Source organism: Orcinus orca, chromosome 14 (assembly GCF_937001465.1).
Source record: "Orcinus orca chromosome 14, mOrcOrc1.1, whole genome shotgun sequence".
In the NCBI taxonomy this organism is placed as follows: Eukaryota; Metazoa; Chordata; class Mammalia; order Artiodactyla; family Delphinidae; genus Orcinus; species Orcinus orca.
The window spans coordinates 68,406,297-68,422,658 of record NC_064572.1 but is presented as its reverse complement, the minus strand read 5'-3'; the positions used below and the strand labels follow the sequence as shown (position 1 = coordinate 68,422,658).

Genomic DNA, 16,362 nt, shown 5'->3' with positions numbered 1-16,362 from the left:
TTTGCAATGAACAGAAAGGCCAAATCAACCTTGCTTAATCAACAAAGGGGATTTAGGGTTTGCTTAACAGAAAATAGCTAGCATGTATGGAGCAGATGCTAACACCAGGCACTGTGGTTAAATGCTTAACACTTACTAACTGATTCAATCCTCGCAACTCCACGAAGGGCATACTGTTATCTCTGGTTTGCAGGTGGAAATCCTGAGGCACAAAGTTCCGTTCGCACAGCTGAATGACAGAGCTGGGATTTGAACTCAAGTAGTTTTCTTTCAAAGACCATTCTTTTCATCATTTTGCTCTACTGTCCTCTCTAACTAAACAAGTTTACGGGTGGGCAGGCTCCTTAGATATCCACATTCAGAGACCCAAAGACTATCATAGAATTTGGACCATCTCTCTCCACCTTTTGAGCCTATTTTCCCGAGATTGGCTTATCCTCTGCCTCCAAGCTATGTCTCCATCAGATCTAGACTTTATTTTTATTCCAACTGCTTACAAACGAACAGTAGAAAATAACTTTTTTCTCTCTAATAATTCCAGTCATTCTCGCATCATGTCTTATTGCCATCACTGATCCAATCACTGTCATCAGGAAAATGGAATTTTCTGAATGCTAGGCCTACAAGATCACTTCTGGTGCCGAGGGTGGGAGAAAGTAGCAAAGACTGAGCACAGGCAGGAAATTTGTCTGAGAAGCATGAGGATGTTTTTTCAAAGAACATCAAGCTACAGTTGCCAGAAGAAATGTACATAGGCGTTGGGCTGATATAAGATATGGCCAACTTTTATACCAAACCTTAGTTTGCATTATCAACCAAATTGAATTCATGGGCAGGATTCATTTTTGTCCTCCCCACTTTTTCTATAAAAACATTATCAAACTCTAGAGTATGGCAGTAAGGCCTGAGAAGGTGTCAGGAATACAAAACCCTTTGGATAAGGACTTCTTCCTTCCGGAATCATATGAGTTCACTGTGGTCAGTTTTCAAGAGGAATGAGAGACTTGCTCCTCTAAGTCTAAAGCAGAGTTGAAGCTGAATTGCTGATTGATTGAGAACGTGGGCATATATTACAATGGGAAATTTTGAAGTTAGGTAGAATTTTCCGGCCCTGGAGTTGTTGCCAAGGAAGATTGACAGACCTCCTGAACCTTTTCAAGGAGAGTGGATGATCCCTCTGGGAGGATCTGAGCCCTGAGCTACACAAAGGCCAAGAATCTTTCCAGGTTGTTCTTTTACCTTTAGCCTTATACATAATTCTGTTTTTGTTTTGCTTTTTGGTTTTTGAATGTGATACCAATGTGTACCACCTTGGGCGAAGGGGGGAAGGCTGCCGAGAGCAATGAGCGGGATCTCCTGAAGGAGACAGCAGGCCTTGGTTTGAGACATCAAGCCTTGGTCTATGCCAGCCTCTCCCTGAACACCCACTCCTCTGGAGTTCTGAATGGGGAGAGAAGGGATTTGGAATCCCCACGGCAGGGACATCTGCTCACTGCCTCCACATTATGTCTGCCTTGTTTCTATCTTCCAGGACAACCGGAGTCTGAAAACGTCATCATTTACGCAGACTGTTTTTCCCTGTTTCATTTAAGGTTTCCTGGGGAACTTCTCAGGGTACAGGTTTTGATAAGCTAAGTCCTTGGACACTCATTAACCTGAAGATTAGTGCTCTGGGGGTCTCACGTGAACATTTTTCCTCCGTAACCTCTAGGGGTTGCTGAGCCTTAGGGAAGTGCTTCTTAAACATTAATGTGCATATTAATCATCCATGGATCTTATTAAAATACAGATTTCTATTCGATAGGTGAGGCCTGAGGTTCTAACAGACTTCCAGGTGATGTCCATGCTGCTGGTCCCTGGACCACAGTGAGAGATGCAAAGCTTGTCTGTTTTCTCTCTGCCCCTCGTATTTGCCCCAAATATGCCTTCTGAACATGTACTGTGTTTGTGCTTGGCAAATTTATCAGGATGCCTGATTCTCCAAACTCATACATATTTGAGAAATTATCCTTCAAATTATCTAATGAGGTAATTAAATTGTAACTGAGCTACCAAGCATCTCCCTGTCCTATTTTCTGATGACCTTACTGCCTAACCTCATGAATGACAAAGGAAATATGTGACCAACACTTAACTATTACGTCACAAATATGCTATAGGAAAATCTCTGTCCTCCCTCACAGTACCTATGAGCCTATTCTGGTATTCTTCATCAGATTCCACTCTGTGGACGCGTGCCAGTTGCACTTATAAAACTCTTTTTCCTGTTTCCTTCCCTGCGTCTTTCCTCAGGACATGCATGTCATCAGCACTGATGAGAACCAAGTGTTCGCAGCGGTCCAAGAATGGAACCAAAACGACACATACAACCTCTACATCTCAGACACCCGTGGTGTCTACTTCACTCTGGCCTTGGAGAATGTCCAGAGCAGCAGAGGCCCCGAGGGCAACGTCATGATCGACCTCTATGAGGTATGTCACGAGGCACGTGTGGTCCTGAGCCACTGCAGCGCTGGGACTGGCAGTTGAAGTCCCCAAGTTGGGCGTTTCCTTGATCATTTTAATAACTAGTTCCTTATGTGGCCTCATTCCATGTGGGAGAGGGAGGTGGGGTTGCAGAACATTTTTATTGGTTAATTTGCAATCCACGAAACAGCTCTGGGAGGGATTCTTTTTTTTTTTAATTTTTAAAAATTTTTTTAAATTTTTTATTTTTTAACATCTTTATTGGAGTATAATTGCTTTACAATGGTGTGTTAGTTTCTGCTGTATAACAAAGTGAATCAGTTATACATATGTTCCTATATCTCTTCCCTCTTGCGTCTCCCTCCCTCCCACCCTCCCTATCCCACCCCTCTAGGTGGTCACAAGGCACTGAGCTGAGCTGATCTCCCTGTGCTATGCGGCTGCTTCCCACTAGCTATCGGTTTTACATTTGGTAGTGTATATACGTCCATGCCACTCTCTCACTTTGTCCCAGCTTACCTTTCCCCGTCCCCATAAAACAAATACCGTATGCTAACACATATATATGGAATCAAAGAAGAAAAAAAAAGGTCATGAAGAACCTAGGGGTAAGATGGGAATAAAGACACAGACCTACTAGAGAATGGGAGGGATTCTTTGTTGACCAAGTCCACAGGCCATGAAGCCCCAGAGGGCTTGGAAAGTATCTAGGGAAGCAGTCAAACAATTAAAGGGTTTGAATAAGAGTGAGCCTAGTGTGAAATTTGAAAATACTCTTGAGGGGCTAATAGGGTGTCAGGGGTGGAGCAAAGAGGCGATGGCAGTGCTCCCTTACATCTCTCTGAAGAAAGAACTAAGAGGATGTCTTTGCATTGCATCAGAAGACACTCCCTTGTCAAATTCTTTTCCCATTTAGGTCATTACAGAATACTGAGAGAGTTCCCTGTGCTATACAGTAGGTCCTCGTTGGTTATCCATTTTAAAGATAGCAGTTTGCACATGTTAATCCCAAACTCCCAATCTATCCCTCTTATATGTATAACTGAATCACTTTGCTGTACACCTGAAATTAACATAACATTGTTAATCAACTATACTCCAATATAAAATAAAATTTAAAAAAATGATTACAGCCAAATATTGAAAAAAAAAAAGACACTCCCTTGTACTTGACAACCTTTCTGATGCATAACCTCTATTAGCTAATTGCCATCCTCTCAGAGGGCCGAAGCGTGAGATAAGATCAATACGTCTTTCTTTTCCTAAAGAGGGGTGAAGAGGAGAAACAAAAAGCAGAGTTTACCAGATTTCCCTAAGGGAACTCTGACCCTTTGTTTCTCAGAATGACCAGCTTCAAAATAAAATCATATGTTGGATCAGTTAGCTTTTATGACAAACACCAACACTTTAACGACCATTTAAAGCACAGTCAGGTGAAAAGAAAGCTGCTATTTGGGGATGAATTTTAGCCATTTGTCGGTCTTGTGCTATGAAGGATTTATAATAGGATATAATGAGCCATTATGAAACATATTCAGAATTTGGGAAGTGCAATCATACACTTACATTCTATCTGAAAAAGAATTATAAAACTTATTCAAATATGTTCAGTCATAATGATGTCATCATTTGGTGAAGGATAAGTTCAGAGAGTAGAGGTTGTTTGTGTAATGAGAAGTAAGGGAATCATATCCAGTATGTCAAAGAAAGAAACCAATTTCACTTAAGAAATTTAAACCTATTATTAGAATTCCTTTTAATGCTATCTATATACCTTCATCTTTAGGAGTTCTTGGGAATTTTCTTCTAGTATCTAAACTTCTCTGTGTGTATAAAGGCATGTTAACAAACTATATGCCCATTTCGGAGCTCAAGTATTTGTGATGGAAATTATGGTAGACTAGCATAGGACGTACTTTTTGTGTATATATTTAGAAAAATACCCTGCAAATTTTTTATACATTCACAAGTTTCTTCCACTTCATTTCCTGCCCATGTTCCAGATAAATATAGTATCATATATCTCAGCCTCAAACTGAACATGTATTCTGGAAAACATTTACATATTCTGGTGATTTACCTTCAAATTCATGTAGGGTAAAATTCTGATTTAGGGTGTAAATTTTAGAGTCAGGCTGGCTGGGTTTAAATCCTGGCCATGCCACGTGTATATATTCTTGAGATAAATCCAACAACTTCTGAGCCTCAATTTTCTTGTTTAAAACGAGAATAAACATGGTACCTCCTTGATAGGATTTCTCTGAAGATGAAATAAGCTAATCTTCTTAAAGTACCACGAGCAGTGCCTGAAATACAATACTCAACAAATTATAGATAGTATAATTGATATTATGTTCCAGTGAGTTTAAGCCCCAGAACAATGTTCTGGTCTTAAAATCTACCCACATTGTTTAAATGTCCAAAGTATTTCCACCATTTTGGATCTCTGCTTCTTTCCATATTGTAATTAGCAGGGCCATATGACATCCTTTATCACCAAAGCTGTCTTCTTATAAACAAATGTAAATTGCAACATTTCTTTCCTCTTTTGTAAATGTGTTATAAACATTTAAACTTTACGCGTGTTTTTTTGAAATACCATATGTTTTCTTGCCTTGTTCCAGCATTTACAGTGGAAATATCTTGCTCTGAGAGTATGAAGTCTAATCAGCTGTCCCACATTAATCACCCAGTTTGCTTCCCTGGTCTCGGCTCTGTCCCTGCTCTCCTGAAAACATTTGATTTTCAGGTTGCATTTTTCCTTCCTGATTATCTTCTCCCCTCTTTTCAAGTCAGTGTGGAATAATTTCTCTGGATAATTTTTTTTTCTGCCAAAATAGAGACCATTTAAATTAGTCCCTTGATTATGGAAAAGATGACAAATTTGAACAAGAATGACTTTGTCATTTCCTGTTATTTGCAACTGTTTTCATGAATGGTTTTCTGAAATCAAAAATAGCTAACAGGTAGGGAGTGAGAAGAGGAAATAGAATTACCTCTGGACACGACAAACCATTTTTTGGTAATCTTTATGTTTTCTCTTTGTGTGTCTCTTGAGGTTGACTATCTGTTGGGAAACTGCTGGCTCTTATTATCATCACTTTGAACAGCGGTGTAACTACATTATGTAAAGGTGTCCTGCATCCTGGGGCCGGGGAAGAAGAGTCTTTGTTTTATTAGCCTGGCAGTTCACAGCAACTTGAATTGAAATTGATGTGATCAGAATGGCAGTGCCATATCTGCTGATTACCTAGGTGGAAAGAATATTGGCTGACACAGAACCTGGCACAAATGTTCCTTAAATCTGATTGTTCTGCCTAGCAGGAAGCTGAAAGCCATCCAGCCTGAATTTCCCAGTAGAATTGCAATGAATGATGAGTGGTTAGAGATAAATGAAAAGTAAGAAAATCTATAGATGAATTAATAAGGAGGAGAGATGAGCAATACGCAAGGTGAGGGTGACAGAGTATACACAGAGTTCACATCTGCTCACATATGGGGGTGACTGAGAAGGATGGCATTTATCCTTTGCTTCTACATGCCAACTGCCTGCTGTTCTTATGTGCTCTTTATACTGTGTTAGCAGAGGCGAACCGTGTAATGTGTGACTGTATGAGTCTGTGTATCGAGCATGTGTATTGTTGGTGAGTCTTTGTGGGAAATGCAGAGGGAGACACAGTTCTCATTAAAATCAATCATCTTATTCACTCACTCCTTGCAACCTTACGACAAATGTGGTTCTCTCTACGTTAGAACTGTATGTATCTATGTGATGAGGTAGGGAAATGTTGGGGACAGAGTGTTGGAGGCCCATCTTACATGATTTAGTTATTGAAATACCAGAATTTCCCCTCAGTGTGAGTTGACCATTGGCCATGGACCCCATTCAAAAGAGTCGAGACACGTGAGCCAGGAAAGTAGGCTGCAGAGAAAAAATGCTAGACAGTGATTTTTGTTGCTGCAAGATCATACTAAGTAGATGATATTTGGGATACCATTATGTGCCAGGCACTTTATAAAGAACCTTTCATAATTATCTCATTCAGTCTGTATGTTCACTTTATGACACAGGGACTATAATCACGCCCATTTATAGGAAAATGGAGTCAGAGAGAATGCGATCATTTTTATAAGATTACAGAGCTAGTAAGTGGCAGAATTAGGATCTGAACCCTAATATGCAAACTCTTAGCTAGAAACCATTATGTGTGTCCAGAAAGATCAGTATTTAGGCTTGTATTTGATTGTGGCCGAGTAATAACCCTAAGAGAGAAGCACACTAAAGAGCGGGATAAATAGTATTAGACTTGACCTAGCTATAGAGGAAGCCAGACCGGAAGAAGAAAATGGTCTGAGGAAAAGCCGGCATAAACAGGATCAGCAGATGATCGCTGTGGACCTCTTCGCCATCTTCTGAACCAAGTCCCGAGCCTGCAGTTATAGGTGAATTCAGGCTGTGTTATCCTGTGGCTCCCAATTTTGTCTGGTGGATATATTTGTGCAAGAGAATCCTAGAAATGAGTGTCCCCAAATTCTGTCATTCCTGAATAGCATAAATTCTCCAGTGGCACCATGTGGGATGGGTCACAGAAGACGGCGTGCCTGATGGTGGCCGGAGCAAAAGAGATGTGCTGAGAGTGTCTGAGATGTGTGATTCCTAGTGTATTCCTCTGGGGTGGGTGACGAGAGTGGATCTGACAGCTTTGGACAATATCCTCCCTCCTCTTGGAAGGAGGTATCAATTAATGATGATGAAGAGCCCTTTGGCTTAATGGACCACGACAGTTCACCCCAGCCAAGCGAAAGGGTTGTGTTGGGAATGAAGTCACCTGGCTGACAAATTCAGAAGGCACAGAATGTATGAGTGAGGCACAGTGAGCTGCATGAAAGACGCCACCAATGACCGATGCATGTTCTGTTACACACATAATGTCTTCTGTGCATTATGAATACCTTCTCTTTAAAAGAGAAGACTCCATAGTTCTGATGACGTAGCTTACACTACCAGTCTTTTCCTGGGAAAAGACTACCTCTTACAATCCAGCTTAAGAGATAGGGAGGAAAAATGCTCTCCCACCCAGGACATAGTTATTACAGGACATAGACTATGCCATCTAATTATTCAAGGCTACTCTTTCCCTGGGTAGGTGATGCTGCCTGACCAAGGCCACAGGGAAGGAAAGAACACTTAGACATTTTTGGCAATGGGTTCCCTGATGTCAGAGGCACCCCTGACCCCTGATGAGTATGTATCTCTCCTGGCTGGGATCCTCTCTTTAGAACAGAAAAATATCCTATCTCCAAAGCCCAAAGAAATCATCGTGATGAATATGTTCTCTTTCTTGCCATTGTTGTTGATTCATATTTTTATTCTCTTCAAATTTTCACACTTCAGATTTGTAATTAAAGTCTGAGACAGAGAGGGTGGGAGGCATCCACTCCCAATCAGCATCGGAGGCAGAAATAAGCAAAAACCCCTGTGTAAGATCTTCCCAACTTAACGTCTGTGCAGAACATATGGAAGATCAGGACTGGAGAGTACCCTCTAGAGGTGAATATTAAAAAACAAAGAAGATATCTGGGGTTCATTCTTTAAATCACCAAAGAAATCCAAGTCTCAGCACCTAGCACATTCTGACTCTTAAAAAAAACACCCTGCTGCATGACTGTAAAGTTACTTAGACATTCTAGGTGCTATATTTCCAGTGCTTAGAACGCATGATAAGTGATAGATATTCAAAAAATATTAATTGAACAACTATTGAGTACATGTACTAAAGAATGAATGAAAGGCAACTTCCTATAATGTCCATATATGATATTTCTCTCAGGAAGCTCTAGGATGAGAAAGAAGTTTGAAGAACTAGTACTGCCAAAGGGTTAAGTGCTTGGGCTCTGAGATAGACAGACTGGTGTGGAGTCCATTGCTAAGGTTCTCCAGGGAATGACCTTAGGCAAGGGACTGACACCATCCAGACTTTGGTTCTTGCATGTGTGAAATGAGGATGTATCGAGTCTACCACTTAGATTGATGTGCTTAGGCTTGCAAAGCCTTTCATGTAGTGTCTGACACTTCTTAAATACTCAGTAAGTTTGGGGCACTATTAATGTTGTTCGGTCTTCTAATGCAGAATTCTACCTATTTCATTAAAAACGAAGAAAAAGGACTTCTTGTACAAAGTGACTTTTCAGTTATTAATTTTAATGAGGGAATATGGTGGATTGAATGATAAATCAAAAGTTATACTCAAGTGGGAGACAGTGATGTGAGAGATGACAAGAGAATCTATGACGAATTAACATGTGGTAAGGAGTGTTAGGAGTGCAAGAGACATTTCCAGGAAGACTGATGCCCTTGAGAAGCTTACCTGGTTGTTGAGAGCAAAGATGTAGGTACCATCTATACAAATTGGAGGACAGAGAAGAAGAGCTGGGGACAGTCAGGATGAAAAAGAGGTCCTGGTTTCTGGAGAAAGGCTTACTGAGCTGGGCCTTGAAGGATAGATAGGGAGAGGCATGTTGGGATGCTGTCTAAGAGAGTGGGAAACATGATCAAAGAAAGTAAGAGGAGAGAAGGGAAGGTAGCATTTTGAGGCTATCACCCTGGGGAATGGTCAGTGTACTGTTGTACTTTATGTTGGCTTGAGGTTTGAGCTGTAACACTTCATATTTAAAAATCTAATCAAAATGTTATTTTGGCTTATATGATATTAGAGAATAAGAAATAATTACTAATACCTTTGAAACTTCTGGTATCAAATTCCCCTGTATGAGAGGCAAAGAAAGAAAAGTGGCTTCTTAACACACTCGGCATCTTTGTGCAGAATTCAGAAAGGTAGAAAAGCTAATAACAGCTCTTTCCCTGAAGGGAGACAAACTCCCAACAGTGAGATGTATCATCCTCATAGGAATATGTTCCTTAGAACTCTGTGTCTATGTGAAGGCATGTCTTCCAGTAGGAATAGTAGTTTTCCTCCCACCCCCCGCCCCATCCCACCACGGTCTCACCCCAGTCTACATGCTGTGGATGCAGAGGGAGGTTGTCTGGCCACAGAAACATGTCCCTCGTCCTCAGCAGAAGCCCAGACCTTACACACACACACACACACACACACACACACACACACACACACACATTAATACACATATGCATACACACATTCCACATTTTGGGCACTAATACTGCTCCCTTGGTATGCACAGTTCTACAGTAAGAGGGTAGAGGTTCTAGAGACATATGATGAGACCTCACAATAGGCAAGCACCGAGACACATAGATAGACTCCTCAGGCTCAGGGAAAAGGAAGCTTGAATGGCACAAAGCCCTAAGAGCAAGCAGAGGTGACCATCTTTGCAGACCAGGCCAAAGAAGCCAAAACAAATAAGTAACAGATAGATAGATAGATAGATAGATAGATAGATAGATAGACAGACAGACACCTCAAGTGGGATTTTCACAGGTTAAGTGCCTTGGCAACAAGAGGAAAATAAGAAGCCACTCTCTAGGTCTGTACCCTATTGTGACACATTCCCTCAGCTTTGCCAAGTTTCTATTCCTCAAGATAAACCTGAAGCCCAGGCTGCCGGAGATGAATTACAAAGCACAGGCTGTCTGCTCAAGTGGCATTTGATAATGCCATGCAGTCGGGGGCCAGTAAATTCACCGCTTCTGCAGATCAAATGCACCAGCTTCCTTTTTTTAAAAAAAAATAAATTTATTTATTTATTTTTGGTTGAGTTGGGTCTTCATTGCTGCGTGTGGGCTTTCTCTAGTTGCAGCGAGCGGGGGCTACTCTTCGTTGCAGTGCACAGTTTTCCCACTGCGGTGGCTTCTCTTGTTGTGGAGCACAGACTGTAGGCACGCTGGCTTCAGTAGTTGTGGCACACGGGCTTCACTAGTTGTGGCATGAGGGCTCAGTAGTTGTGGCTCGTGGGCTCTAGAGCGCAGGCTCAGTAGTTGTGGCACATGGGCTTAGTTGCTTCGCAGCTTGTGGGATCTTCCCGGACCAGGGATCGAACCCGTGTTCCCTGCATTGGCAGGTGGATTGTTAACCACTGTGCCACCAGGGAAGTCCCAAATGCACCAGCTCCTAAACACGCACAGCCCTGCTCTGACACCCATGCCAAAAGAGAGACAGGGCAGGGAGGGAAATGGGGAAGGGAACTACCGGGATGGGTGATATTTTTATCCATTCTCTACGTCTTGTAAACTTCTAGAGTGTTGCATGGTTATGACAGTGTCATTTCTCTTGTTTGGGACTGCTGTGGAGGGAAGACAGGTATGATTGCAGGAAAATTCTGATTTATGAAATTGAATCTTTAAAGAATTGGCAGTTTAGTCATTTAAATATGTAACAGCCTCTCGAACATATGCGAAACCAGCATGAGCTTTCCTGGTGCGTAGTCCTTATGGAGCCGAAATAGTGAATAACTATCAATAAATATTATTTGTAATTAACATATCGTTATTGGGAGGTAGAGTACTTCTGGAAATTTACATCTTCCACATTCACGGGGGATCCACAATGCATAAGAAAGTGTTCTGGCTACTGTTACTGGCCCCAAATGAGGCTTGTTTTCCTAAGTAGTTCACAGTATTCCGCCCAGAAACTCGTTTATACCATTTATTTGCTTAACAGATTTGTTGTTCCAAAGGAGTACAAAGTTGGCTCAACTCTAAATGATCCCAGATGCCGAAACAGCAGGTACAAACTAATGAGGTTTGTGTCAAAAGCAAAGGCAAAATGTGCATGTTCTATTGATCGAAGCCCAGCCTCTTTGAATTGACAGTCAGAGCTGTATTTGTTGAAAGAATGTTGGAAGTCCAACAGATTTGGGTGTGAACTCCAACTCTCTGTTATCTTAAGCAATTAAAATTTCCTTATGCCTTGGCTTCCTCATCTACAGAATCGGGATAATAGCTGTTATGCAGGTTTATAGTGAATATTGGAGGTTTTACATATAAAGTACTAGGTATAGTGGTTCATATGTGACAAGGACTGATACCATGGTTTCATCTTTCTGCTTAAAAATTTTCATATTATAATATAAAGGGGCTGAGTTAAGTTAAATGGGTTCAAATATGCTTGCTAGCTTATTCACTTACTCCGTCTGTGCTCCAGAAAGACACTTAATCTAAGTTTCTGTTCCCTCATCCTCAAATGAGGCTGATGGTAAGTATATCTCCTGGCTTTTGTGAGCATTAAATAGGATAACCTTTGCATAGTGTTGAAATGCACTTGTCAACACATTTCAGACCCTTTTTTCACTGCCCTCAAGTTTTCCTGGGTTGTCATAATTTCAAGCAGAGACAAATATATATAAATATGTTTCTTAAGTTCTAAAACACATGAAAAACATGACACAATTAATGATTTGCTACTGCACAGTTTGGGAACTTCTCAATTGTTACCTCTTTCCTAAGGTATAAACAAGAGAGAAGGCAATCATATTTTCAGAGCCAAATAATTAATAAGGACTGTTTATAGTAGGAACAATAGTGTTATAGAAGTGGAGGAGGGATTATTTGACAATTTAGGGAAACCACTGCTTCTTTAAGTTTAAAAGCTGTTCTCTTTTGCTCAATGTATTTTGGTAGCTTAATAGAGAGATCTTTTACAGAAAAAGAAGAGGAACAGTAATTGGATCCTGAGTTTTAACTGACCTCTTTTAATTGCCCAAGGCTGTAGATAGTGCAGTGATTTAGTCATTAAGGGCAGGGGCTGTGAAGCCACAGAGCTCTGGGTTAAAATCTCTGATGCACCACTTACTATCTGTATAACATTAGGCATTGTGACCTTGGGCAAGTCACTTTACCTGAGTGAGCCTTAGTTTCCTCATTTGTGAAACAGAGTAAGTGAGACTTATCCAGAAGGACCATTATAAGAATTAAGTGAGATAGAGTATTTAAGACTATGAGTGCTATGCCTAAAATAAAAGTAACCCCTATTTATTTGTCAAGCACAGAACCAACAGCATTAGAGTTTATCTGTAGGCAACAGTAAGCTACTACCAACCTACCTTAGGGGAGATAAGAAGCCTCTATCAAATTTGCATTAAGACCCTCATACCACAAGGGGCACGGGTCTGTTGTCTTCTCTCCCAGGGGGTCATTATACACAAGCATGACCCTCACCCTCTTTCCTCCAAGACAAGTGCTCACAGCTGAATTTGACAGTCTTTTTTTTTTTTTTAAGTAAAACAAATAGATTTCTTCTTAAATTGATGTATTTTTCAGCCATGTCGATTTTTCCCAGGTAGCAGGGATAAAGGGAATGTTCTTGGCTAACAAGAAGATTGACAACCAAGTGAAGACTTTCATCACGTACAACAAAGGCAGAGACTGGCATTTGCTGCAGGCCCCGGACACGGACCTTAGGGGGGACCCTGTGCACTGCTTGCTGGTGAGTCTCCGTATTGGGGCAAAATGTCCCACACGGTGAGGGCTGGAGATGGAGGTTCAACAAGCAGAGGAACATATTTCCAGGGCTTCTTGCTCAGCTGATGAACAGAAGGGGACAGGGAAGGGTGTGAAGGCAGTGTGTAGAAAAGAAGCATAGCTCTGCCTCTTGTGATTGGACCAAAGTGATAAGAGAACATGAGTAAGTTTCTTGCTCATTTTAAGGATGTTCAGTTGATGCCCAATTTCTGATGAGAACCTCATATTGTAGTTTAAGGGAGAGTATGATAGTTTCCATCTATGGTGGGGAAACGTACCCTTACTTTCCTGGGAATAACCTGTTTTGGATCTAATGATACATAAATTCAGCTGTAGAATTGATGAACTGAATGCAGAATTGTGTAGGTGTATTTTCCAGTGGAGATGTTTATTCATATTTTCAGAGGAATTTATGCCTCAAACCAAGGTAAGAACCACTGATTTAAATCCTTAATCAGTACTCTTTATAATATGTTCCATTCATTTATGTCATTGTATAAAGTTGGTGTTGATAAACCATGGCCTGTGGGGCAAATCTGGCCCACTGCTTGTTTCTTTAAATAAAGTTTTATTGGAATGTAGTCATGCTTATTCATTTATATATTGTCTATGGCTGCTTTTGCTCTACAATGGCAGACTTGAGTAGTCATGACAGAAACTGTACGGTCCACCAATAAGATATTTATTATCTGGCCCTTAAAAACAAAAGTTTGTTGACCCCTGCTTTGAAGTATGGCTTTTTAAAAATTGTCTAACATTTGGGCAGTAGGTAGATCAGATCAATGTATTTGTGTATTTGATTATATGATGGTATCCAAGAGAGGGATCAAAAATGGGTCTTGCCTTCAAGGAGTTTGCTGTCTACCTGAGGGGGAATAGATTAATGAGTGAAAGATTATAAGGTCACATCTCACTCCTCTTAGTAGTTCTGGGGCCTGCCCTGTACTTGACACATGAATAGTTACGAGTGAATGAAGAAGGAGGGGAAGAAGAGATTACTTGTAAAACAAAGAATCATTAAATGCTAATTTCTAGAAAACAATTCCAAAGTTGTATTTAAATGCCTGAAAAGGAGAGACCAGTCTGTAAAGCTAGAAGAGACACCTCTTAGTTTTAGTAAGAAGGGCTTGATTTATATCAATATTCCCACCCGTCATACAATCTCAACTTTAATGTTTTGCACACTCAGCGTGCTTCCTTCTGTCCCATGAAGTCTGAGCAGTCACTCTGCAGGTGCATCTCCTACAGCTGTAGGCAGGTCACCCTCCCAGTCGAGAAGATGCCAGCAGCCATAGCTTGACCTTATTAGTTGCAGAGGATATCGCAGTTGTCACCACGCATCAGGGGAAGCAGTTTGAAATTCAGCCTCCCACTCAGCTTCTATCCTTATTACTGGCAACTTACGGAGGTGGAGTGTGGGGGAAAGCCATTTGTTAGAGTAAGTACACAAATCCAGTTGCAGAGTAAGTAAATGTAACAGTCACTTACTGAATGCCTACTCTATACAAGACATGCTTCAGTAGCCTTTTAAAGACATGCCCACCTTCCTCCTTCAGCAGTTCCACACTGGAGCAATGTGGTATTTTAGCCAAAGATGCATGAGGTGCACCAGTGTCTTAACGTGGTCCTCCATCCCATCATGTGTTTTGGTGATTGAATGTCCGTGAGCGAGAATTGACCATATCACCTCAAGAGGCTTTCCTGGGTGCTCTGGCATCATAAATGGACCATTAGAAATGCCTCTTACACAGAGCACTTTGGGAGGTGTTCTTGGCTCCACCCCCAGCCCAGCGTTAGGAAGTCTTGCTGCTGTGCCTCTGAATTATAAATGCAGCATCAGCTCACATCCCCATCTCGGCTGGGACCATCCTAATATAAGCCACCATCATTCTTCCCTTCCCCTTTCCTTCATGGGAACAGTGACAGGCTGTTCCTCCTGTCTCTACCTGGCAATCTTGTCTCTCCATAGCAGCCAATTCAACCTTTTTTTTAATCCAACTTTACTGAATTGAACCATGCATGCCTAAAAAGTACGCATTTTTAAGAGTTCAGTGATAAATCTTGACAAATGTATAGACCCGTTACCACAGTCAAGACAGAACATTTTCATCACCCTAAAACATTGCTTTGTGCCTCTCCACAGGCACTATCCACACCCTTGGCCCCTAGACAGCCTCTGATCTGCTTTCTTTCATGAGAGATTAGATTGCTCTTTTCTAAAATTTTATGTAAATGGTATCAACCTGAGCTTTAAAAATCAGAGCATGTCCCTCCTACACTTAACCTTCTAATGACTTTCTAATTCAGGTGGAATGAAATTCAGATACTTAACATGGCCTGCAAGATTCCACAAGGTCTGGCCCCTGTCTGTTTCTCCTGCCTGGTCTCCAGACTTTCCTTCCTTCCTTCCGTATAGGCCACAGTGGGGGAGAAGGGCGCACCTTTCCATACCATTAGCTCACCGCCCTCGTTTGTGTCCCAGGCTCTGCATTTGCTGTTATATCTCTTAAATGCCCCTCTCCTAGTGTGGTTTTTTCTTGGCATTCAGACCTTTGCTTGATTACCTTCATCTCGGAGAGCTTCCTCGAGCATTCTCTGAAGTTGCACTTGGTCCAGTCTTTTTTATTCGTGACCTTCCTCACTCTCTTAAATCAGCACATGCATTTGGTGACTTGCTTGTCCACCTTCCCCCACGCACTGTGAGCTCCATGAGCATAAGGACTGTGGCTGTCTTTTTGGTCATTCCAAAGAACTAGCTCAAGAATCATACTTGACACATGGTAGGTGCTCAACACATCTGTTGTTGAGGGTGTTGTCTTTGAAGCAGACACGCCAGGGATAATAGACATTTGAGTTTCATATTTGGACTTTAGTGGGAGGCTTTCCTTGCCATTAATAGTCACACTGAAAGATTTGTCATAATATCCACCTTCTGAAGCTCATGGGCATCAGTTGACCCCAAAGTTAACCAGATTAGTAGGTTCGTTAAGATTGAGGAAAGATGAATTAATGAGACATGGATGTATGGTACCCAAGAGTCTTTTGACCTTCCTCCCCCATTAACCCTGTTGTTTAATGTAGTTTTAATCTGAGCTTTAGAAAACAGCAGTAGGGTGAGGAGAGGAAAAATGAAAGAAGGAAGGGGAAACCACAATAATTTTATAAAACTCTGCCAAGGCACACAATAGGAAAGAAAATCTTTGAGCTCCAGGAGACCCAGACTGTTAAAACCTTCCTCAGGCTTGGGAGCTGGTAGCAGGGAGGAGACAAAAAGTGATTTTTAAATTGTGAATACTTGGAAAGTGACAGTGTCACCGAAAACACAGCCTAGTGATTAGAAAAGAGATTTTTTTTTCCAGCAGGGCTATTACAAATGTGGAACAAGTTCAGAATTGCAGCCCCAAATGGAATGTTCCTGGTAAAATGTATTCTATAGAAATAAGACATCCAGGGTAATT

The 16,362-nt window shown here is 41.3% G+C and overlaps 1 protein-coding gene across 3 annotated transcripts in view; it reads left to right on the top strand.

Moving 5' to 3' along the window:
• The window catches only part of SORCS1 (sortilin related VPS10 domain containing receptor 1), a 558,796-nt gene that overhangs the window by 426,818 nt on the left and 115,616 nt on the right, over positions 1-16,362 (top strand). For all 3 annotated transcript variants that reach the window (XM_004265869.4, XM_004265870.3, XM_004265868.3), the window contains exons 9-10: positions 2,293-2,472; positions 12,723-12,869. In XM_004265869.4, coding sequence (XP_004265917.1) covers positions 2,293-2,472; positions 12,723-12,869 — 327 coding nt within the window. The remainder of the gene's footprint in view (positions 1-2,292; positions 2,473-12,722; positions 12,870-16,362) is intronic.